Genomic DNA, 26,013 nt, shown 5'->3' with positions numbered 1-26,013 from the left:
ATTTTACATTTTATTCGGTTTAATTTAATGACTCTGCAATATTATTTTGATGTACTACTTTTATATTACTATATATTATTATGTATTTATTTATTGAATATTATAATTACAATATTTAAACTAAGGAATTTAAATTTAACAGTACATAATATGCAAAACTTCGAACATAATGTCATTATGTATGATGTATGTTTGGTCACTGCTACGAAACCATCACGGAGTTGATAATGATCAGTGAAGACCAACCAAAATAATTATGGTCTATACGACTATACCTATTATCATTATACTCAATGCTATTATTTAAACAAGTAAATAGTTACATAGCCATTGCCATCGCACATCATTAAATAAATTATACTTTTGTGATATTGTGCAGAACTTACCGAATCCATTAAAATTATCTGCACGATGATTACCTGTACCTAATTTGTTTTACAGCCGAAATGATTATAAACTAATGATTTGAGCATAAATAATTTAAACGTTCTTGCGACGGAATAAATGTTGTATGTAAATTGTGTACTGATTATATTATATGCCACGCCACGGCGATGGTCCGGTCGAAATCGATCGTTTAAAATATACCTCCCGACCAAGCTTTTCCTTTTTTATCGTTTGGTATACTGCAGCTACCATTGTATACCGCTCTGGTTAAAATTTGTAATTTATAAAAGTATACGACGGCAATATTATTTAACGACAAAAGCACTTCTAGTGTGTCTGTTGTGTTTTCGTCGAATTCATGAATTAATTTGAAAAACTCATTTTCTATTATTCACGATGACGTAAGATATGCTACTCAGTGGCCAGTGGCGTAGATAGGGTACCCACACACATTACCTTTCCACCACTAATAAATGTATTATTTATATACGAAAACTGTAAAAAATATAGTTAAATTTATACTTAAACCCTCACCCCTTACATTAATCCATACTACGCATCTGGTTCTACCTATTCAGTTTTTAAAATAGTATCCGCTCGAGTCAATTGTATATTTATATCAAAAATGATCTAGTGTGAATTAAAAATAAAAATGTTGTATATTTTCCATTGAAACCTCAAGCCTGTAATTTTAAATTTTTAAATTTTAAATTATAATTATATTTTTATGTGTGAATACATTAATCAATACTTTTTTAATTGAATATAAATGTATATTTTTTATTAAGTTAGTTCTATAACAGATTAACGATAGTAGTTAATGAGCCTAATGGTCCATATCTATACTGCAGTGGTATGCAATAGCATATTATTATCAAACGATAAAAGTTGTGTTGAAGTCACGTTGTGGGCAGATACATTTTGAACGATTGACTAAACGCGTTTATTTTTACTATCCCAATAACAAATTATTACGTTATTACCTATATGGCTATATTGTCCCAATGACATCACATTCGTGCCTACGGTTTTGAAGAGCGCGCATTATCAACGCTATAACTATATAGGTACTTAACGAAACACTTTGTTCCTGGGATGAAAACAACGAACAAGTTATTGTTTTAAAATGTTATTATTAAAAAAATTTGACGTTTACTTGTTACCACTGTGTATATTGCTCGTCTTTGGTCTTCGCGCCACTGCAGGTAGTTTTTTATGCGCTGCAATTATTACATAAATATTTAAAAATATTAATTCAAAATAACTGTACATTGTAATTTATAGTTGATTAATTAATTTATTGTTATCGTCATAATTATCAGGTCAATTGGTACGGACTAGATACGAAAGGAACAGGAAACAGGTAATGATTATAATAATATCGATATAACGATTAAATTAAACTTATTAGCTAATTTGTATACAATATAACAATATACTTATAGACTATAGTGTGATCAACTTTAATCATTTTAGGGTGATCAAGTATGCCGCCAAAACACAGAATGTGTTTCTAGGTTCGAATGTGATATACATTTGGAAACTCAAAATCAACAAAAATGTAAATTGGGAAATGAATTGTGAGTACCTATAATACATTAAAATTCAACTTTATTTAAAATTATAAATATTATATAAGGACCATTACCTGCTGTAAAATAAATCATCAAAACTTGGAAATATATTACATACAAAATATAGGTAGTAGGTAGAGGTACATGTTTAAAAATGTAATATATTTGTTTAGTTGTAATGTATTCTTTGTTTAAAATACACACTTATTATATAAATTTGTGAATTCATATAAATATCATATAAACATAATTTTTATACACTTTTGAAAATATATAAAAATTACGAAGCATTTCAGAGTTTGTGAAACAAATATTTATTTAATAATTTAAATAAAAATATGTGCATTTAAGAAATGTATTTAATAATATATTATTTATGATTTATACAATTATACCTATATAAAACTAAAATATTTTTAAATGTAGGTATAATGTTTAGAAACTATAATATTTAAAAATTCAATTTTTTTTGTCATTTAATTTTGATTATTATTAATATGAATTTAAATAAAAATAGGTAATTTCTACGGCTTTGCAATCATTTAATAAACTTAAATTCGTTTTTTAATTATGAAGAGAAGTACCTAGAGTAAAACGAATCCTTGTTTTCGAGGCATTATAAATTCACCTATACAAAAGTTATTGTTGTTGTAGGGATTTTAATTTAATTACCAATTTTGCAATGCTTCATAGGCATGAATGGCCCAATTTTATTATAGGTAGACTTAGATCATTAACCATGCGTGTTTAATCATTGTAAAATCGACACCTGCATGTGGCCATTTTTAAATTACTACCTACCTATATCTAGACAATGTAATATAACATAATTTAAATTGTAAAGTCATTTAAAATATGCACAGACGTAAATACAGTTACTTTGCGTTAGTTAAATATTCTTATGAATAGTATTGGTGATTTTCTGTTGCACTCATTGGGTATGGATCAATCGCGGCAGAAATCACAGGTAAAAAGAAAAATATTACTGGATTAAAAAAAGTTACGTCATTAATTGCGTCGGACGATATCGAAGTACCAAAAATGTTATAATTTTATTTAGGGTAAAAGTTGAGAAATAAAGGATATTTAAGTTAATAGAGTTTAAAAAGAAAATAACATGTCAACTAACAAATCATACAATATCCAATAAGCTAAGTAACAACGTAGAAACATGCGTTCCAACAAATTAGGTTAAGATAACAAGTATGTAATAAAATAACAATTAGTATATTTTTAAGCATTGTCAATAATTATACAATGTAACTATAAGTTAAACTTAATATCGATATTACCGATTGTGCTTCTATAGTAAAATTGATTTATAAGTAATATGTGAAGATAGAAAGAAGGTCAGTGGGTGGTGATCGTGTGACTCGATTACCACGCTGGCCTTCCGTGTTCAATAAAAGTGCTTATAGTATTATTAGTTCATTTTACATTTATACGTGTGCGTCTGAAGTGATCAGCGTATACAACAATTGGTGAATTTCATTGATTCTGCTGATACTCTATCATCCCTTTCCATTATCAACTTTAGAGTTCCCTTTCGGTCTACCACCCTCTATCGCTCCATTTGCTATCTCTAGGCATGTCGTATAACGGGTGGAGTATCCGTCGGACCGATAATCGGTTGGGTTTTTTTCTCGTCATTGGACTCACTGAATAATAAAGTTGGTGTCACTTATTATTATGGACTTGACCCGCACTTTACTTACCTACCGTGTATCAATTATACTCTTTCCTGTCTTAATGTAATTATATAACACGTTATACTGCGTTAGTATATGCCCGTATTTAACCCATGTAACTATATTATATAAATCGTTATTAAACAGAGAGACTTGATATCTAATTCATTTATTTTAATTAAGAATGTGTCCACCCGGACTTCCGAGATCACCGTACAGGACGTGTGACCTCAAACTTTAATACTATAAAAAGGTGGGTAAGTGAATGTCGCTCTGCTGTACAGTAGGTTACAAGTGGGTCACTATAATGGATGATGTTAAATTTCAATTCAGTGATGGTATCATTGTATAAGAAAAACGATTCTGAGCGAAAACGGTCAGTCAACCTATGATATTACCAATTAGGTATATTTGATGATATTATTCTGAATAAAGTAATTTAGATAACCTATTTAGATGGAACCTTGTTTTAAATTGTCAATACTTAGCTATAAAAGCTTTTTTACCCAACAAATAACATTTTATTGATATTTATAGAAAAAAAAACTAAAAAAATTGAAAACCGACAATGTCTGTAAACAGCTCAAAAAGAGTCAAATTATTTTCAAAATTTTATCGTGTATAGGCCAATATAAACATTCAGTGAAAGTTTCAAGTATCTACAAGCATATGTTTTTAAGTACAACAAAATAAGAAAATCGTTACATGAGAAGTCGAGTGAATATCAAATGTCGTAAAAATATTGAGACTTAGTAACTCTAAGTGCCATAATAGTTGTGTGTGTGATCATAAATAAAGTAATATAATGCTATCACATGTGTCTAATATTACCTTTTAGTAATAATTAATTTAAATTAAACTATTAAAATAACTATAATTTAATAATGATCAATAATATTCATCAATTATCTCATTCATGTCAAACCACTTTAAGATAAAAAATATTAATTCTTCAGTAGGAGGTACCATATTGAATAATAGATTTAAAAACTATCAATAGGCAACTAATATTTGAAGCATCTATTTCAAGTTTTTTTTTTATGTTTATTTAAGTACTCAGTAAGATGTTTTATACGATTTTTAATATATATTCAATATTTAACCTACAGTTTCCAAATCTAATTGGACCATGCTCAGTTTCCTACTTTGCCCGTAACATAATATATAAAAGATCACTTAAAAGTTTAAATCTAGTCACAGAATAAATATACAAATCGTAATCAGAAACTATCCTCGTTAAAATATTAGGTATAATAATATTATATCAATACCTACCTACCTAGTACCTAATAATAATGGTCTTTAGAAAAATTAACGCGCTCGAAATTCTTCTAATGCTGCGAGCCGACGAGAAAAATAAACATATTAGCTGGCTAGTTGGTAATACACGTCGTCGCCTGGGAGATTTTCTCGGGGGATCAGTCTCTGCGGTGGAATATTATTTTGTATTAAGCTACCAATTCTCAATTCAATCCTAACGTACACGTTTATATTGCCTTCACTCAAAAAATAAAAGATGGCAACTAACTATTATAACAACAACCGCGACGCGGTAAACGCCATTTGCTCGAAATCTTAGAAGATATTGTAGTCAACAAAATGGAAAGCACTTACGCTGACGAAAACGACGAATACCTCGTGCGTTTAGTTACTCTTCTTCTGTCTGCCATTGATACGGGCGCCACTACTGCAAGTGGCGACGATCAGACCCCGGAGTCGGAACCTGAAGGACAAAATCCGATTCTTGGAGGCGCAGATAGAAAAGAGTTAAGAACGAAAACGTCGAGGAGTCTGTCTCCTTGCCCAGTGATGGATTGCCGAGCGGCGATGCGCTGTCATCTGCTGCAGAGTCGGAGCTTACTCCGATCCCAGAGACAGCACCGCTCGGCAACAACAACACGGTCCAGGAAGACGACAATTTGAAAATTTCGGAAGCAGAAGAGGACCTCTTTTTTTTTTTGACGATCAGTTGTACGACGTCGTGTGGGGACGCGCCGTCCTCGGGAGTCGGGGCCTGACGATCCCACTCCGACTCCCGAGGGCGGACCGCTCGACGACGTTTTGGATGAGAAGGAATGGGGGGGGGGGGAGGATGCGAGAGAGAGCACGGACGGTGCGCGGTGGTAAGTCACCCGCACATGTTCTCCGACAAGCCGCGGCGCGACGGGTTCGCTGGCGTAGCGCACTCGGTCGTCGTTGACGCGCGAGACCCTCTGGCGGCTCGGCGATCGCCCGACTGCAGTTACGTTCACGCGTGGAGCGGCGGCGACGGAAGACGGCGACGACACGACGGCTATAGTAGAGGTACCAGCGCGGGCAACGATTCCTCCCCGACGGTACACCGACCGGTACGACGGCGATGGCGACTCGGTACGACGGTAGCGGCGGAGACTTCGGCACGGGGTGAGTGGTATGGAGATTTGCGTGCAGGAGCACGGGGACGTCAACGGTGCTGGACTCGCGGGAACTTAACTGTTTCACAGGGTCTGGCGGCGTGAGACTTCACCGCGGCGGCGGAACGAAGACGCGGCCAAAGGGACAACGCCAGGGCGAAAATTACCGAGAGTCAAGGATCGCGTTGTGGTCCACTGACTCTCGCCTTTTCGCCCAGCGGTATTCCCACATCGGTTTCTTCGCTCGTCCCCGCCGGTTCCGCAGCACAAAACCTCATTTCGCTCGCTCCGTGTCTTGGTCTTCGCCGTCCGTCAGCCGAGTCGTCGCGCCGTCGACCGTCGACGCGCACGACATCGCGCACTAGTCGCCGTCCGTCGCCGTCAACCGTGGTCGCTCCCGTGGCCGGCTGGGCAAGGTCGTCAAGCGTCCGAGCAAACGCGCCAGTGACACTTGTCGTACCGCGGGACAGGTCGGAGAACGTGCAGAGGTGACCAGTGGCCAGCAACATTGCATTTCCGCATCACCAATTCGCCATCTCGCATCCCTCCCCCCTTGTTTATTGTGTCTCCTGTCCGTCGTAGGTATATACTTTTTTTCTTTAAATTTCATTAAATTATCTCAAATTGTTAAATTGCTCACATATTACTGTAAATTTCGATTTTTTTCTTTTATTATCATGATCATAATATTATTATGTTAAAAATATTATATTTGTAGCCAATGTGCTAATTTTTTTGAACATTATTGTTTAAAAAATGTTCTTATTATTTTTGGTTTATAATTAATAAGCATATTTTGATGTTAACAAAAATATATTGTTTCTTTTTTTTTTCGTTTTGTCGAGTGTATAATCAATTGTTACAGATTTAACGACTAAAAAATCGTTAAAATATATATTATAAATAAAAAAAATGTATACAAAGTAGACCTGCATAATAAACGCTACACGGATATTAAAATATGTTCCAAGAAATATTTAAGACATCAAACACTAAAGGTGACAAAAACTGCTGAATAAATCATAAAATAACGCAACCGGTGGATACGACATGGACAGTTATATTAACCATACAAGAATTGTAAATAATAATAATATAGGTAATATGCATTGTGTAGAACGTGCGAACGTCAATATAGTCGAATAGTTAATACAAAATAATATTTAAAATAATTTAAAATTGTATTTTACATAGGTAAAATAATAATATAATTTTCATATAATATAATAGTTGCATGTGGAAAAATAATATTGTTTGAAAACGTTTCAGTTTAGGTTTGAACCATTAAACCCCCGTGTATACGCGCATGTACCGATACCATATTTTCTACATAATTATTGACTCTAGTTGTAATATCCTAATCCGAACCAAACTTGGTACCTATCTTTTGTACAAATTGTACTATAGGAAATCACTTTTTGAAGGTTGTACAATAATATATTTATATTATAGGCATAACTAAAAAAATAGGTGGTACGACCTTTATCGATAGTGGAAAATGTAATAAATTTCTGTAGCACGTATAGAACATAAATACATGATAATTGATAATAATATGAATATAGAGTCTACGCGAAGTGTCAATAATAATAATATGATTGTGTGATATTAAGTATAATCATTCATTGACACATATATTATTATACAAAACTTTTAAATCTATAGGCTTATAAAAATAACTTTATTATGAGTTACAACTTACAAGTGCTATAACGTGTCTTTAAAATATAATAATTAAACCAAGTCTTAATGTAAAAAATACATACCTTTTTTATTTTGACACAAATAGACTGTACCCAAAACGAATTAATTTTTTTTGGTGCTAACGGGCAATTCCCCTTTGAAGTACCTAGGTAATTCAAGTATAGGTACCTACCTACCTACCCATCTATTTTACTTACAGAAAAATGAGAACAAAAATGAAATTAAAATAAATGCTTGTAGTTTGTAATCAGACATCGATAATTCATGCTCGTGCTAACAGTCAACAGATCTTCTCAGAATCGTTTTTCGAATGCAATACGCCTAATAAATTTATCATTGCTCTCAAATACATAGACACCCGCCCCACTGCCCCACTAAACTAAACGGGTGTTATTATACACATTATCACATTCCAAAGAATCTAATTGTACTTATTCCTACATCACACGTTACACGCATACCTACTTAAATTCCCTGGCATCTTCATATTTCTACAAGTTATTTTAATTAATATTATTTATCATTGTATAAGAAAAACGCGAAAACGGTCAGTCACCCTATGATATTACCAAGTATATTTGATGATATTATTGTGAGTAAAGTAATTTATATATAACCTGTTTACGTGGAGCCTTGTTTTAAATTTTCAATCCTTACCTATAAAAGTTGAACATTTTATAAATTTTTAACCAAAAAATAATTATAAAATTTTAAATTTGATACATTTTTTCAAAACTCGAATTTAAATGCTTATAGAAAAAAATTGTTCCTATGTATTTTTAATATTTTTCAACTGCTATTATAACAATATATCAGGAGCCTTGCATTAAATTTTCACGCTTTTTTACCCAACAAATAAAATGTTATTGATATTTATAGAAAAAAAAACTAAAAAGATTGGAAACTGACAATGTCCGTAAACAGCTCAAAAAGAGTCAAATTATTTTCAACATTTTATGGTGTATAGAAAATGCTTATATAAACATTCAGTGAAATTTTCAAGGATCTACAGTCATACGTTTTTTAATTACAACAAAATAAGAAAATCGTTACATGAGTAATCGAGTAAATATCAAATGTTGTAAAAACATGAATTTCAAATGCTCATAAAAATTAATTTTGACTTTCTTGTATTACATTTTCAAATCTTAGATTTAAAAAGAAAATTTTTTATGAATTCTCAACTCAAAATAGTTTGCTAATTTTTGTGATTTTTCCGTATTTTGTCAAGATTTGAACTTTAAATGCTTATAAATAAAAACTGTGACTAAGGTTTTTTAATATTTTTCAAATATCATTGTAACAACATAGAATATGTAGGAGCCTTGTATTAAATTTTCAAGCTTTTTTTACCCAACCTTATTGACATCCATAGAAAAAATACTAATAAAATTGGAAACTGAAAATGTTCCTAAACAATTCAAAACAAATCAAAATATTTTTAAAATTGTATTGTGTATAGAAAATGCAAATATGAACAACCAGTGAAAATTTCATGTATATATATTTTTTGTTTCTCACGGTGCTTTTGAAAACTACTGGGAAATTTTTACTTTTGACCCCCCAAAGTACCAATGAGATTCATTTTCCTTTTTAGTTAAAATCATTTTTACTGTCCTAAAAGGTGATGACAGACATAAAAAAAAAAACACACATCATTGTAAAATCAATACATTCATCGGTTCTTTTAGAATCTAATATGACAAAATATATTAGACTGGGTTGGACACTAAAACGGCAGATTTTCAAAGTTCAATATCTAATTGACTTTTTGTAGTTTATAAACAATTTAAAGCTAATTAATAGAAAATACATTATAATGAAGTACATAACATACTATTTATTTATTAAAAATGGTTTCCATAAATAATGACTATCATCTCTTCTTATGTACTCTTCTAATCTTCCTCGTTTTTTTTTTTACCCAGACCAATGGGCTTTTGCTGCCCTGTCAATAAAATTATTCGACTGAATACAGAAAAAAGATTGACTTATGAGGACGAAGAATCAGACTTTGACAAAATTCTAGATATACTAACACCAGAACTTATTAAACCATTACACGAAGAACCGGAATGTGGACAAAATACCAAGTCTTTATCCAACACCTCAAATGTGCAAAATACTAAAGCCAATGATTGGCCATGGATGGCAGTGTTTTTAGAGACAACAAACTATATGAATTTCTGCGGTGGAGTATTACTTAATCGACGATTCGTGTTGACTGCTGCTCATTGTTTTATAATGTATTTCTAAGTTCATACAAATTCAATAAATAACACAATTGCTATATAAAATATTGCTTATAATCATGGCATTATATAGTCTTCATATTTTAATAACTAATACGGGTATATAATACAAATCTAACTATAATTTGGTTGATAGAAACCTTTTCAATATTTTACTACCTAACCTAAACATTGAGTATAAATGCTATTGAGCATCACTATATATTATATACAGGTCCTTGTGCATTAAAAAAATTAATTAATGCATTGTGGCCGCGGTATCATATTTAACAGTGAATTTATATCTTTCAGATATACTAAAGAAAATGTTGTTGTTAGACTTGGTGAATATGATTTCACCACTGACAATGAGACACAATACATTGACTACAAAGTAGATTCTATTAGATTACATCCAGACTATGATCATGCTACGCACGCCAATGACATCGCCATAGTGAAGTTGAACAGACCTACAATTTACAATTCGTTTATTCGACCTATTTGTTTGCCTAAAACAAACATGGAAGTGTACAATAGAAACGCTGTCGTGGCCGGTGAGAATTGTTCCTAAAAATAATTGTGGTTAAAATTGTATGTAACTATCCCCGCCGTCTTAAACGGAACTGGCCCAGGGACCTCCTTAACATTTAAAAAAAAAAAATAATAAAAAAAAACCACTTAGAATTATGTAGGGTCATTAGACCCTTCTATCATGCCGTCCAGTCCTGTATTCTTGTACCACCCCCTCCCCATATTACCTATTGTATACATTTAAAAAAAAGCTATTATTAGTACCTATACAAATATATTTTCTAATAGATGATATTATTTTAATATTAAACTATTATGTACCCATATCGTCTGCTATTAAGTTTCTAAATAATCGGTCGGTAATAGCAGTTTTATTATTTTAAGCAGTGGGAATATTCTATGAATTAAAATAAAATAATATTCCTACAATACTTAAACCATTTTTGTAACCCACTCTGAAAGACGAAGGTCCCCCAAGAGACGTACATAATTTAACGATGCCTATAGATTACAGCTGCAGTATTAATGAATTTACTTTATAATTATTATTTAGGTTGGGGCCAAACAGTTTACGGTAGTCAAGTCAGTAACGTTCTCCAAGAAGTGACAATACCAATATGGGAACATGACCAGTGTGTTTCAGCTTTTTCTCAACTAATATCCAAAACAAATCTTTGTGCTGCTTCTTACGAAGGGGGCAAAGATTCCTGTAAGGTACGTAAACATATTTTTTAAATTGTATACTTATAATAATGTACTTGCCTAATTACAATTATAATTTTTTTAGGGCGATTCTGGTGGTCCGCTGTTAGTTAAAAGACACGACGGAAAATGGACAAATGTTGGAGTAGTGTCTTGGGGCATTAGTTGTGGAGAAGTCGGATACCCCGGCGTTTACACAAAAGTAACTTCATACCTCAAATGGATAGCTGTGAACGCACAAGATGTCATTTAACGACTGACCAACCATAGGAATATATTATCAAAATTTATAAACAATTTTAACTTTTAATCTATAATTAACCATGATATGTATACCAAAACAACTAAACAATAATTATTTAACTAATGATTATATATTTTATTAAATTCAAATAAATTATTAGTAGATATTTACCACGATTTAATAAATCTTTAATCCTGCAATTTTTGCTACTGCATTAGTACTTTAATGAACGGCTTTATCATTAGAAATATTGTAGATATACATTTTTAATTTTTAACTTACAATTTATAATTAACCATGAAATATGTACCAAAAAAAGTTTAAATAACTAAGCAGTTTTAATATTTTATGAAATGTGAATATATTATTTACACTAATAACTGCAGTACTCCACATCTTATAAGTCTACACCTTATAATTATTGTTGTATTAAACATGCGCGTTCGACTTTATAAACATTCCACAAATTCTGAATACATTTAATGCTAAACGGTTCATACATTTAAAATGGCTACATTTTATCCGTTGTAATCTGTTATCTGAGGTCAAATAGCCGCAATTTTTAGTTCAGATGTTATTAACTCTGACAGCATATAGATACATAATGATGGAGTTGTTGGATGGAAATATCCCCTTTTATTTGTCATCTTTCAGCTGGTAGGTTTGAAATTCAGACTTTTGCAGGTTGTTATAAGGAAAGTGATCTATAAAAGTCTGAGTTAGCTGTCATCATTTTCAGACGATCAGTCGAATATTTACATTAAAAGTTATCTACGCCGATAAACTAAATAAAACTATTTACTGTGACCCCAAAGTCCTAACCTAAGACCCACTATAAATAGTTCCGAAAAATACATTTTACACATAGCCCTGATCAGTGGCATGATCAGGAATTTGGCATGGGGAGGGATGTCACAAAATAATTTTATTTGCATAATACAAACGCAATATAATTATTATTTATACTCCATATTTTAGCCTCGATTGTCCATTTTTATTTCTTATATACGTTTTCAAATGTATTTGCAATTTATTTACGATTTATACGTTGTATTGTTTTGTTTATAAATGTATTTTTTTCGTTTTATTATATGAAATAACAATAGTATCCCGTCAAAACAACGAAAAAAAACCCACGAGCTAAGTTTAGCGAAAGCTGCTGTTTGGACGAATCTAGAGAAAAGCGAATGTCAATAATATCGAGATAATGTAAATTTCGATAATGATTTCTACGGGCAGAGATCTAAGATAGTAGATTAGTAGACAAGTACATTTTCAGTGTAGTAGTAATCGACGGTTAGTGTAGTTATCGTGTCACAATAAGATAGTTTTATATTTCAATCTTAAGCCGTGATTCGTGTACTCATGTGTTACGAAATTACGTGTATAATTATTTTTTAAGCGCAAATAATATTACATTAACATGGAATACGTACTCAGAAATAAAAATAAAAATCGAAAATTTACAAAAAGAAAAATCTCTTGAAAACACAATGTACTTAAGGCGCACAGAACACCAATGTAAACTACTATCTAAAGTGTCGTCAGATCATTCACGCGTAGCTGATGCAAGTAAACTTCATGCAAGCAGGATCGTAGTATCAAATATGAAAAACGAAGCTAATCACACACAACAATTACCACAACAAATAATACGCGTTATACAAATATCAACTGAAGTGGTGAGACTGTGGGAGCAACGCCATCAATAAGTTCGATTAAAAATACAATTCGCCGGATTCGCAAAAGGAACGATTGCGTCCCTACGGATTCAAAATCACTCTTTGACCTTAATATTCCCGAACAATTTAGAAAAACAAAAAAATGGAGCACAATTTCTGTTGCACGATAGCGGCCCTTCAAATTATCGAATAATTATATTTTCTACACATGATAATTTAGATAAATGGTGGCCATTATGGTGATGTGGTTGCTGATGGTACGTTTAAAACATTGCCTTTAATAATTTCACAAATTTATACAATAATATATGTATTGGTAACGAAAATATCATTATTCCTACTGTTTATGATTTACTACCGAAGAAAAGTATATTCGTCTGTTAAAAAATTTAAAAGAAATTAAGCCTAATTTAAATCCAAAATCAATCATGACAGACAGGCACGCCAGCAAATAAGTAGCTCACTAGGTAAAAAATACGTTTAGTGACAATATAAGCCATGGAGGGCTTCGCCCCCCACACACCCCTCTCACTAATTTAATGACATCTTTATGATGAATTTTTAAAAATATAAGGATTCATAGTTTATATTGATTACCTAATAATTAAATACTTACCTACATAATGGTTAATATAAATTGGTTATTAATTTTAATATAAATAATTAATTGTTTGGAAAAATATACCATTTAATGAATTAGCCCTAAATTGTATTGATATATTAGTATCTAAAAATTACCAATATTTTATTTATTTATTAACATATAATAATTTAAGAACAAAATTTAGTTTTTTAATTAATGTTAATTTTTTTGTAAAAATGCATTTTGCTCTCAAATTATTATATATTAATAAATAAATAAAATATTTTCAAATTAACAAGACATTTTATTTCAGAAATAAAAAAAATAATAAAAATCAGTCACTTATATAATTTTGAGTGATCGGTATTGCCCGATCAGTTTTGACCAAGCGTTTTATAACTGCGAGTATCTTAGACTATACATAACATTTAGTATAAAACCGGTTAATAACTTAAAAGGTTAATAACTACAAAAATTAGTAAATACGAAAATGAAAATTTAAATTGTTCAAAGGAATTGCCTATATTTTGACATAATATTAGTTTATTAATATTTTATTATAAAAATAAATGTTAGTATAAAATTTTTTTTTTTATTTTACACAATAATATATACAATCTGTACAGTTGATGCACAATAAGCATATTTGATAAAGGCTATAATACATGAGTACTTGATAAGAAGCCATCCACTAGTGGCACTTGACTGGGTGTTGAATAATATATAATTACATTCAAATTCAATGTACGACAAAAATAACAGTCATATATTTTTACTTTAATTTGTATAGATACTTTCCATAATTTTTAGTTCACTGTTTATCCTTTCAATTAAATGATTTTAGATATTTTGTGTTCGATTTTTTTATTTTCGCTATTATGGAGGTGAACCGGAATAACGAGTGGCATAACTGAAAAATCCATAATACGTAACAGTGGTGTGCACTATCGTTCTATAAAAGTAGTTAAGGAATACATTTTCAGCGATTTATTTCGACCAGATTATACCTTATAGTTTATAATAAGTCCCGACGAAACACTCCTCGATGTCCATCAGAAAACTGGTTACAAATATAGGAGACCTAATAGGTACGTTTATCATATGATACAGACGATTGTAAACTCCGCCAGTTTTATTTTCTTACCTAGAATGGGTTATGGAAACTCCGCCCAGTGTTAAGGCCTTCCTTATGTAAAACTAAATGATATTTCACTACTAAGTAAATTCAAAAATTCAAAACGAAAAAAAAATTATTGTGTTAGAGAAAGCTATAATTAGTACTAAATAGTTATAATAATGGATTTATATTAGACTTAATGGTCTGAAATTTGAATATCTACAAATTGTATCTCATAATTTTAGTTATATCTTATATTATACGTTATAACATATAATGTCATAATATAATATACTTACATATAGTTATTACAATTGTCTATCATTATTTTTTAACATAATACTGGCCATTGCAATTGTATGATTTGTTCGAACAATTATTATTATTATTTTTAAGTTTTTTATATTTTTTTGGCATATAGTTATTATTATAAAACTTTGATTTTTGTTTATTAATAATCTGTATATTATATAAATTGTATAGTGTATACTATGTATAGTAATTGTATACTATACTATTGTATAATTGTATACTGTTACTTGATTTTTTTCATTGGCGGAGTTTACATTAACTGAACTTTTCTAAAAAAAACTAAAAAAAGATGAAAATTTCTTTCAGGCAATAGACGAAAATTAGTTAGAATATTTTAAAAATTTTCAATTTTCATGTAAAAAAAACAATAAAATAAAAACATTTGGTGAACATTCCCAGTAGGTATACTTACGGTTACGGTTAATAGATTTTGAATTACATCAAAATAAGAAAATTCCTGAGATTTTGTTTATTTTCGGGTGAATATCCAATGTCTAACTTCAGACGCTCATAAAAAAATATTGTAAATTTACGCTTTACTTTTTTTTTAATTTCTACAAATAACAATTTATGATAAACCTTGTATTACATTTTTTAGTTTTTTTACCAAGCGAAAACATTTTTATGGATATTTATGGGATACAAAACCATTTCCATATATTATATAAAGAAATTAACTTCTTTGAAAAATTGGCTAATATCATTAAATTTGATGGTTTCAAAATTATACACCCAGGTTCTAACCCAACATCATTATTTAAAATACAATTTGAATTGTTGGTAGTACGAATTGGATCATTAACACTTGAACAGTTTAATATTGAAATATCTTCAAGTGCCATGGAATTTATCTGATCTAGTATATAGATTATTTTTATCGTCATATAATTACATAAAGCTTTAATACTAACAAAGAATATTTATAAGTGATCCTGGCTAAGTTAGTACATAAGAATACATTTCAAGCAATTTGTATCGATATATTTAGATTAAAGAATTAAAACTTATCAAAAATCCTATCTAGCATCCTTGTTTTCAAGGCATTATAAATTCACCTGTAAAAAAGTTATTTTTGTTGTAGGGATTTTAATTTAATTACCAATTTTACAATGCTTCACAGTCATGAATGATTGTATAGGTACACTAAGATCATAAACCCATATCATCTCTGTTTCAATTATTAATGCATAGTGGTACCAATATTTGTTTTAAAAGATTAGTTGTTTTATTTCCAATTGTTCCACGAACCTTTATATATTGGTTATTGTCTATATTTTTTAATGTTGGAAAGTTGAAAACTTTTTCTATTAGTTTCTCAAATAATTTGTCTGGGATTACGCTAATGTCTATCAGCTCCGGATCTATCGATGTTTGAATTATTTGTATACTTTTTACCCATTTTTGTTATATCTATATGTCGGATGTTCATAATGAATTAGACTTATACTTAGTTCTGACCCTGGGGATTTTGTTGTTGTGGATGAGTCTATTTCACATATCGTAATTAATAAAAAAACTTTTTTAGTATAATATTGTACTCACACTAAAAAGTTTGAGCTATTATATTAAATTACAAAATATATTCCAAACTCGCTAGAGTTGAGCTATCAATTTGCATAGCGTAGTACAATAGTAGGTAATTATTCTGAAAATACTACAACTCACAGATGATTGAGTTCGACATAATAATGTCTAGGTACTCGTAGCTCTGTTGAGTTGATGAAATACCAACTTTATGAAAAACGGTATCCGTTTTTAAATTCAATGCTGTGAAGGCTTAGTGAAATATAAAATATTTTCTCAAATCGATAGATAGGAAGAACTGAACTGCTTCGGGTTCTTATTATTTTGCAATTTATTTGATTCTATATAGTGGATAAGAAAAGATAGAGGAACTTGCTCTACAACATTATTTCAACTTACAACTTTTGTTCTAACCTATTGAATATTAAAATAATGTTTATTATTAGGTGCTGTTAATTTAAGGCATTTAAACTATGCAAAACTATAAATGTATGCCAAACTTCAGAAAACATTTCACTATCAGCTGTATGTTTGGTCACTGCCACGAAACCATTCGGGAGTAGATAATGAGAACCGAAAAAACAAAAATTATATAATATTTTTTTTAGATTCTGAGCGGAGCGATGGATGTATTGATTTTACAATGGGTTTTTTTTTTAATTTTATATTAATTTTTTTATTTTTGTGTCTGTGTACACGATTAGTAGTCGACATATTATTGCTTCGATTTTCAACTTCAGTATCTTTTTCGATGGGAAAGTGAATTTTATGAAATCTATTTGGGAGGTAAAAATTTAAAATTCTCAATAGTTTTCAAAAGCACTTGGAAAAAAAATAGAAATTAAGGAAAAACGGGAATTATTACGCAAAATCGGTTTTTAACAAAATCGATTTTGGCTGTTGGTGTAAATCTAAAACAAAAGATCGTAAATACATGAAATTTTCACTAAATGTTTATATTAGCATTTTCTATACATGAACAAATTTTCAAAATATTTTGAGCTGTTTACAGATATACTCAGTTTCATTTTTAAATAAATAAATAAAATTACTAACCAAAGTATCCCGACGAAAATCTTCTTAGTCCTCGATGTCCGTCAGAAAACTAGGTACAAATAGGAGACAGAATAGGTACAGTACATTAGATGATACATATTTTATACACAATAATATTTTAAATAATATTATTGCTATTACTGTCCGTTTTAGAGCTCATCTGAGAATATTAAACTACCTATTCTGTATTCCTGTATTAGCCGTTACTGTTTTGGCGAAACCAGAGAAGTGAGAACATCCTATCAATCAAACCGGTTTTTAGCCGATGTCGAATATAATGACGCGTGTATTTTTACTCCCATAAACGATTAACATGAAATAATATTATAATAAATTATTATTGTCCCGATGACATCACACTCGTAGGTACGTTATCGAAGAGTACAGTAGGTAGGAACATAATATATATTATTATTATGAGCGCTCTGCTCGACGAAACACATTATTGTTCCTGAGAAGAATACAACGATCAAGCCATAATATTTTAAAATGTTATTATTGAAACATTTTGACGTTTACTTGTTACCGCTGTTGTGCACATTGCTCGTCGCTGGTTTTCACGCAACCGCAGGTAAATATTTTCACACAACTATACTGTACATATTGAAGAACCTAATTCAAAATAACTGTGCACTGTAATCGCTATAATATTTATATCAATTATTATTATTTTTATCAGGTCAACTAGTACGAGTTAAACTCGAAAAGGACACAACTCGGGTAATTACAGCTATAAATTATATTCTTAATATATTATCATAAACTTTGATTGGTTTAGGTTGGTCAGGTTTGCCGACCGGACACAGAATGTGTTCCTGGGTCCGAATTTTGTGACATAAATTTGAGACCAGAATACCAACAAAAATGTGGTTTGGGAAATGAATTGTAAGTACACTAAAATAAACTTCAAATTTATTTAATATCATAAATAGGTGCAGTATTACTTATATAAGGAATATGATTCATTAAAAAACGAGTTTAAAACTAATGTAAAATAAATTATTAAAAATTATGAGTATAACACTATAGACATTTAAATTTTAAATTTAATAGGTATTTAAAAAATTAGTATATTTTAATGTAGGTACTTATCTATTATTTTATAACTTATAACAAAACACACACTTGGATTTTTGTTTAAAAATTCGCATTTTTTTTATTATTTCATTTTTATTTAATTTTAGATTCTGACCAGAGCGATGACGTGTGTGTTTTTTTTAAATTTTAGAATTTAAAATGTTTGTATCTGTCATCGCCGTTTGGGGCTTCGATTTTCTTCAACAGTATCTTGTTTGATGGTAAACTATAGCTGGTGTATTCGGGAGGTAAAAATTTAAAATTCATATATTCAACAAATATACATATTCAATAGTTTTCAAAAGCGCAGGGAATAATAAAACAACAATTAGGAAAAACGGTAATTTTTATGCTAAATCGGTTTTCAACTTAATCGATTTTGGTTTTTGATGTAATTCTAAAACAAATAACCGTAGATACATGAATTTTCACTGAATGTTTATATAAGCATTTTATTTAGGCGATACAATTTTCAAAATATTTTGACTTGTCTTGAGAGGTTTACGGACATTTTCAGTTTTCAATTTTTTTAGTTTGAATGTCAATTCTATTTATTCATTGGGTCAAATCGCTTGAAAATACAAAGCTCTTAATTATATATTGTTACAAGGGCAGTTGAAAAATATTAAAATTACAGTCACAATTTTTTTCTATAAGCATTTAAAGTTCAAATTTTGACAAAATACGTAAAAATCACGAAAATGTGCAAATTATTTTGAGTTAGAAATTCATGATAATTTTTCTTTTTAAATCTAAAATTTAACAATTTAAGTCAAGATTCCTTATAAGTAAGCCTACTTTTATCAAAAAAATAAAGTCTACCTGAGAAAGCCAAATTAAAATTTTATTTTTATTTAATTACAAATAAAAATATGCAAATATGCTTATTATATTATTTATATATTACATATATGCATAATTTTTTTTATAAGCATTAAATTAGATTAATTTTAATGTTCGAATATTGACAAAATGTATCAAATTTAAAATGTAACAATTATTTTGTAGTTAAAAATTTATAAAATATTCAACTAGCTAAGGATTGAAAATTTGAAAAAAGGTTCCACGTAAATAAGTAAATAAATTACTTTATTCACAATAATAATATATAATAATATATTATATATATATAATAGTATATTATCATTGAATATACTATACAATCGAATATTCATATTTTAAGACCATCCATTACAGTGACCCACTTGTAACCTAGTGTACAGCAGAGCGACACCCACTTGCTCACCTTTTAATTTATATTAATATGAATTTATGTAAAAATACTTTTTACAGCTTTCATAGTAAGCTGAGTGTATCAAATGTTGAATAAAATTCAATTCGTTTTTTTTTTTGAGTTGTCTAAATACATGACGTACCTGTGTAGAGTGAAGCGAATAAATTACTTTGTCTTGTGTCCTTGTTTTCAAGGCACTATAATGCAACTATAACAGTTGTTACTGTAGTACAATTTAATTAAGTACCAATTTTGCTATGCTTCATATTCATGTTCATAGTAGGTATGGCACAAGACTCTTATATAGTTATAGATCATAAACTATATTTTTAACCTTTAAAATTATTTGTATAATATTTTAGTAAATTGTTATCAAACCTAAGGTTATTGTAATTAATAAAATAACTATATAAGTACCTATACTGTCAAAATCTGTATAGTAAAATTGGCATCTCAATTAAAGATATTATGATTTTAAATAAAATAAAATATAGAAAATCTATAATAATAAATATTTATGGAAAACATAAAACTATATTAAAACTGTAAATATATTTTCATCAAATAACTGTAAAGCCACTTGCGAGTAACTATGTGTAAGTGTTTTTTTTTCTTTAGATAATCCTTGGCAACTACGGCCATTGGATTTTAAATAACAAGCATATTTAGATAATACATGTAATATAACATAATTTTAATTTTAAAATTTCTTACAATACATGTACAGCAGTTAATCTTAAATAACTTTGCATAGGACCTAGGTCAAATATTCTTATAAATAGGTAGTTTAAATAATTTGATGTTACACTAGTTATTATATAATATGTAGGTAGATTATTTACTTTAGTGTTTAATTCTGAAATACAGTGAACACAGATTAACCGGACAAATTAATGTCAAGGATGGTCCGGATAATTGATTTATAGTTTAATAGGCGCCTTCTGTCTACTATATAATAAAACTTAGAAGGTAGGTTTATTTATCATTATTACCTCAAATGATAGTAAAAAATATTATATGTAGATACTCACTTGGGATGGGTATGTAAGTACAAATATTTTAAGAATAATGTAAACTACGGTGACCATATTTGGGAGCAAGCCTTGTGAAAATAGTTGACCCCATGTATGGTTTCAGACAATATGGAAAAAAGGAGGGCAGTCTTTTTTGTATAAAAAATGAACAGCTGACTATTTTGGTTTAAATCTAAAAATAAAATAAAACCTCCAGAAATGATTGAATTCTTTCTTATGTTCTTAAAGATAATGTTGGCTGTTAGTGTTTGTTGATGGATAGGATGAAATTTGTACGGGCTCATAATAACATTGTAAAGCGAATACAATACACCAATTTCTTAAGTAGGTATCTGCTTGTTGCTGACAATTGTTTGTCATCGATCGATGCTTGTTATAAAAACATTTTGTTTATAACTATGAACTTTGGTTTCAATAATTTAATATAAAATTGTAAAAGTATTTGTATAGTAAGGGTTTTGTACAGGTTTATTCTTTAAACAAATATTAAAATATGGAGATAATGGTATTAAAACAGTGCTAATTTCCAAAAAAGTCATCACAAGCATCCTGTTCAAAGTTTGTTGGTATTCTAAAAATCCTATTGTAAACAATGTATAATTTGTACAATAGACAATTTTCAAAATATAACTTTTGTTCTTACTTTCTAGTTTAGAATAAGATTATTCATTCTAAAATCATGTATTATAATTTATTTTTTTTACTCAGGTCAATGAGCTTTTGCTGCCCTGTTGACAAAGTTATTCGGTCAAAAAGATATAGAAGAATGACTAATGACGACGATGAATCAGAATTGGATAAAGCTATAGATAGAGCAGCACCAGAACCCATTAAACCGTTACAAGAAGAACCAGAATGTGGACAAAACACAAAGTCTATATCAAAAATAATGAAAGTGCAAAATTCTAAAGCGAGTGATTGGCCATGGATGGCTGTGCTTTTAGAAACGACTAACTATATAAATTTCTGTGGTGGAGTATTACTTAATCGACGATTTGTGTTGACTGCTGCTCATTGTTTTAAAAAGTATTTCTAAGTTGATAAAAATATTAAGAGGACATAATTTTACAACTATTTTTTTTTCATTCTTGATCATATTATTAATTAAGACATCACTGCTAAAGCTATTAGTTTTTATATATTATTTTTTTTTTTTACATATTATATCATATTCAAATAATAAAATCCTTTAGACAAATTGGCTGTTTAGAGAAATCGATAATTCAATTGATCACACTGACACCTATTGCTTTATTTTCTGCTTTCTGATGATTTATGATGATGCCATTTTGCAAATAAAGGGAGCTTTTTTATACATTAAAGAACCAATAATATAGATAAGCCACGTGTGCCTTATTGGCTATTATAAATATATTTTAGGTACAGTTCTTCTTTCTTGACGTTTCAGAATCAGGGGTATACAACTTTTTTTTTTTACGGCGTGCCAAATTTGAGATACGTTTTGGCATTGATAGCCAACATTTTTATGTATGTAAATAAATAGTAAGTGAAATTATTAGTTAAATATTTTTGATAAATTCAAAGCAATTAATTCTCAATAGGAATAATATATTAAATTTATTATTTTCAAAACGTTAATTAACTTAGTGCAAAAACCTTGGCAGGCCTTGGTTGAGATAATTTCATTTTTTTTAAATTCAAAAGTTCCCTAAATTTTTGGTCCACATTCAATGATTAGCCGAGTGGCTTAAAATATTATGATTAGTAATAGTGATTAGATTGTGAAGTCTAGATAAAATGTTAGATATTTTCAATATGCAGCACTTAGTCTAATATACCATCTTATTTAACTATGTACATATATTTTTCAGACATACAAAAGATGATTCTGTTGTTAGACTTGGTGAATATGATTTCACCACTGACAACGAGACAAAATACATTGACTACAGACTATCAGATATTAGATTACATCCAGACTATAGTCAAGCTACGCATGCCAATGACATCGCCCTATTACGGTTAAAAAGACCTACAATTTACAATTCGTTTATTCGGCCTATTTGTTTGCCTAAAACAAACATGGAAGTGTACAAAAAAAATGCTGTTGTTGCTGGTAAGAACTAAATAAATCTCCATTTTTAAAAAATATTATTTGCTAACTATTAGTAAGTTAGGTTGGATATAATATAAGAGATTTTAGATTTTAAATTATTTTTATACATTGCTCTTATAAAGGACGGATGCAGGGGGAGCAAGGGGCAACCCCTTTCCTAGTACTTCACTCTAAATTTGTCCTTTCTCCCACGTTGTTTGGTATGAACTTTTTAAATATTCTGTTTTGGTTCTTTAGATTTTATAGGCTACCTATAGCAGTTATTGTATGTTTTTTTTTTTTTTTTTTTTAATTCATAAACAAACTATTGCATTACCTAACAACCACATAGGAAAACAAAGGTCACGCAATGATTTGTCAAAAGACGTACAAATTATAGCTGTATTAATTAATTATCTTAATAACTTAACTATTAATTAGGTTGGGGCCAATTAGTTTTCGGTGGTGAAGTCAGTAATGTTCTCCAAGAAGTGGCAATACCAATATGGGAACATGACCAGTGCGTTGCAGCTTTTTCACAACCAATTTTCAAAACAAATCTTTGTGCTGCATCGTTCGAAGGGGGCAAAGATTCCTGTTTGGTACGTCATAATATTGTTTTTAATTTTATACTTATAATAATGTAATTACTTAAATACAATTAAAATTTTTTTTAGGGCGATTCTGGTGGTCCGCTGTTAGTTCAAAGACAAGACGGGAAATGGACTAATGTTGGAGTTGTGTCTTGGGGCATTAGTTGTGGGGAAGTCGGATACCCCGGCGTTTACACAAAAGTCACTTCATACCTCAAATGGATAGCTGTGAACACGCAGGATGTCATTTAACGACTGACCTGTTTACATTAAGATAAATAGGAAAAGTACATACATTTATTTAAATAATTTTAATTTTCGATCTTTAACTAACCATGAAATGTATACAAACACAACTAAACAATAGTTTAAATAATGATTTTATTATATTTTATCTAATGCAAATAACTTATTACTATTTACCACAGTTTAAGAAATCTTAAAGAATACTATTTTCGCATCTGCAGCAGTACTCCAGTTACTAGTACTGCACGTCTGCACTAGTTAAAAAGATGATAATACTATAACTTTGCACCTTTTATTTGAATAGGTATAGGTGGTATAGGGATAATTATCACTAGGGCTCAGAAGATTTCCAAGCTACAAATGTGTTTCAAATACTCCATGTTGTAACCAGGAATGTTCCGATCGCTCATTAAAAAAATTAACACGTTCGCGTTCTTTGAAAATATGAATGCATCCATTTCGTCGTTCGTCTAATTTATTTTATTTTATTTTCATGTATCGTTTAAATACAAATACAAAATTGTGGAAATCTCTATTCACCTCTAAATTTACTTCTATATTCACTCTCACTACCCTTATCATATAGTGACCGAACCACCTCAACCTATTTTCTCTTCTTTTCACTACGGTATGTCGTTGTACGTCATACACCACAATACACTATCTATACTCAATCAATTAATTTTTTGTTCTATTCTCATTTATCCCTTACACAACCAACTTAATATTCTCATATCTAGCTACACACACTCCGCTAACCTAACCTTCCATTTATTTTTCGTATTTCCCTTTCATACATCAAGTTTACATCTTTCCTTATGTTTGCCATATCATACACTTCCTATTCACCCAGTCTCTATATAGTTACCTACAAGACGTCATCGTACTTGATTATCGGTCAAAATATTTAAATATCAATGAGGGAATTACCTATTTAAAAAAATTACTTAAAAAAATATCATACCTGACCAATTTCCTAATTTTTATCACAACTTTGTTGATAGCCGGAATAGTGTTGTACCAGTTGTTACAATAAAAATAATTGAAAAGTTGCGGGAAATATATCCCCTGATCAATTAACAATAATAAAAAGAAACCTACTAAAAAATAAGAAAATACATACCCCGTGACCGAATCAAAATCTGTTATCAAACATATTCTTCAAAACACTGCAACGTTCACACATTTCAGTCAGCTTATGATATTTTATACCCAGTTGGAAAATGTTCACTGACTAATACCATTTCTGAAATAACATGCAGCCTGCAGTAAAATATTCAACAATATTTTTATGACCTATAATGCGTTGCACATATTATACACAATATACCTACATAATAGGTACCTATATAACTTATAATTCATATTTTAATTTAATTTTCAAAGAAATATAACTTCATTGGCACGCCCGGAAAACCATCGTCCGTCGAACTTTAGTACATAGTGTACAGTGATGAAAGAACTGTAATATCACGCGTCTCTTAATACATTTATTTTGGTCACTAATGATATTATTATTAATTTCGTTAATCCATATAGACATAAAAATAACATTTTTTAATTGCCTACGGTTACATCTTATATTATACTATAATTTATTTCATCTTACATAATAAGAGTTTTTTATTTTGCATGAACAAAAAACTGCTGCAATAGTAGGTATAACAATAAATTACAACAAATTAGTCATATATTTATAAATCTTAAATTACGATCTAACTATAAATAAGATAAATATAAAAACTATGATAGTATAATTAATAAATATTTTTAATACTTTTCTCTTTATTTCTAAAATTTAAAAATAAAATTTTCTTATAATTATAAATAAGTCTTTAAACATGATTCAAAAAAAAATTTGAAATTAATTATATTGTGTGAATACACATTACAAACTTCAAACTAAAATGTCCAGAATCTCAAACAGAAAAAAATATTCAAAATATTTAGTTCGTTAAAGAAGGATTATTCGTATAGCACCAGGTTATCAATGTTTAAAAAATTCGGCTGGAGTTAAAATCATAAAAAAAATTTGAAGGGAG

The 26,013-nt window shown here is 29.6% G+C and overlaps 2 protein-coding genes across 2 annotated transcripts; both read left to right on the top strand.

The window, feature by feature from the left end:
* Positions 1-1,384: 1,384 nt before the first annotated feature.
* Positions 1,385-11,633, top strand: LOC132944359 (venom protease-like). The gene is made up of 7 exons (XM_061013660.1): positions 1,385-1,592; positions 1,710-1,750; positions 1,864-1,967; positions 9,675-9,992; positions 10,290-10,534; positions 11,065-11,225; positions 11,299-11,633. The coding sequence occupies exons 1-7, from the start codon at positions 1,514-1,516 to the stop codon at positions 11,464-11,466; spliced, it is 1,116 nt and encodes a 371-aa protein (XP_060869643.1). The 5' UTR covers positions 1,385-1,513; the 3' UTR covers positions 11,467-11,633.
* A 6,450-nt stretch (positions 11,634-18,083) lies between these two features.
* On the top strand, positions 18,084-24,143 carry LOC132944358 (venom protease-like). The gene is made up of 7 exons (XM_061013659.1): positions 18,084-18,302; positions 18,411-18,451; positions 18,510-18,616; positions 21,785-22,102; positions 22,909-23,153; positions 23,574-23,734; positions 23,810-24,143. The coding sequence occupies exons 1-7, from the start codon at positions 18,221-18,223 to the stop codon at positions 23,975-23,977; spliced, it is 1,122 nt and encodes a 373-aa protein (XP_060869642.1). The 5' UTR covers positions 18,084-18,220; the 3' UTR covers positions 23,978-24,143.
* The last annotated feature ends 1,870 nt before the right edge of the window (positions 24,144-26,013 follow it).

This window comes from Metopolophium dirhodum, chromosome 5 (genome assembly GCF_019925205.1).
Source record: "Metopolophium dirhodum isolate CAU chromosome 5, ASM1992520v1, whole genome shotgun sequence".
Lineage (NCBI taxonomy): Eukaryota > Metazoa > Arthropoda > Insecta > Hemiptera > Aphididae > Metopolophium > Metopolophium dirhodum.
This window is presented reverse-complemented; position numbering and strand designations above follow the sequence as displayed.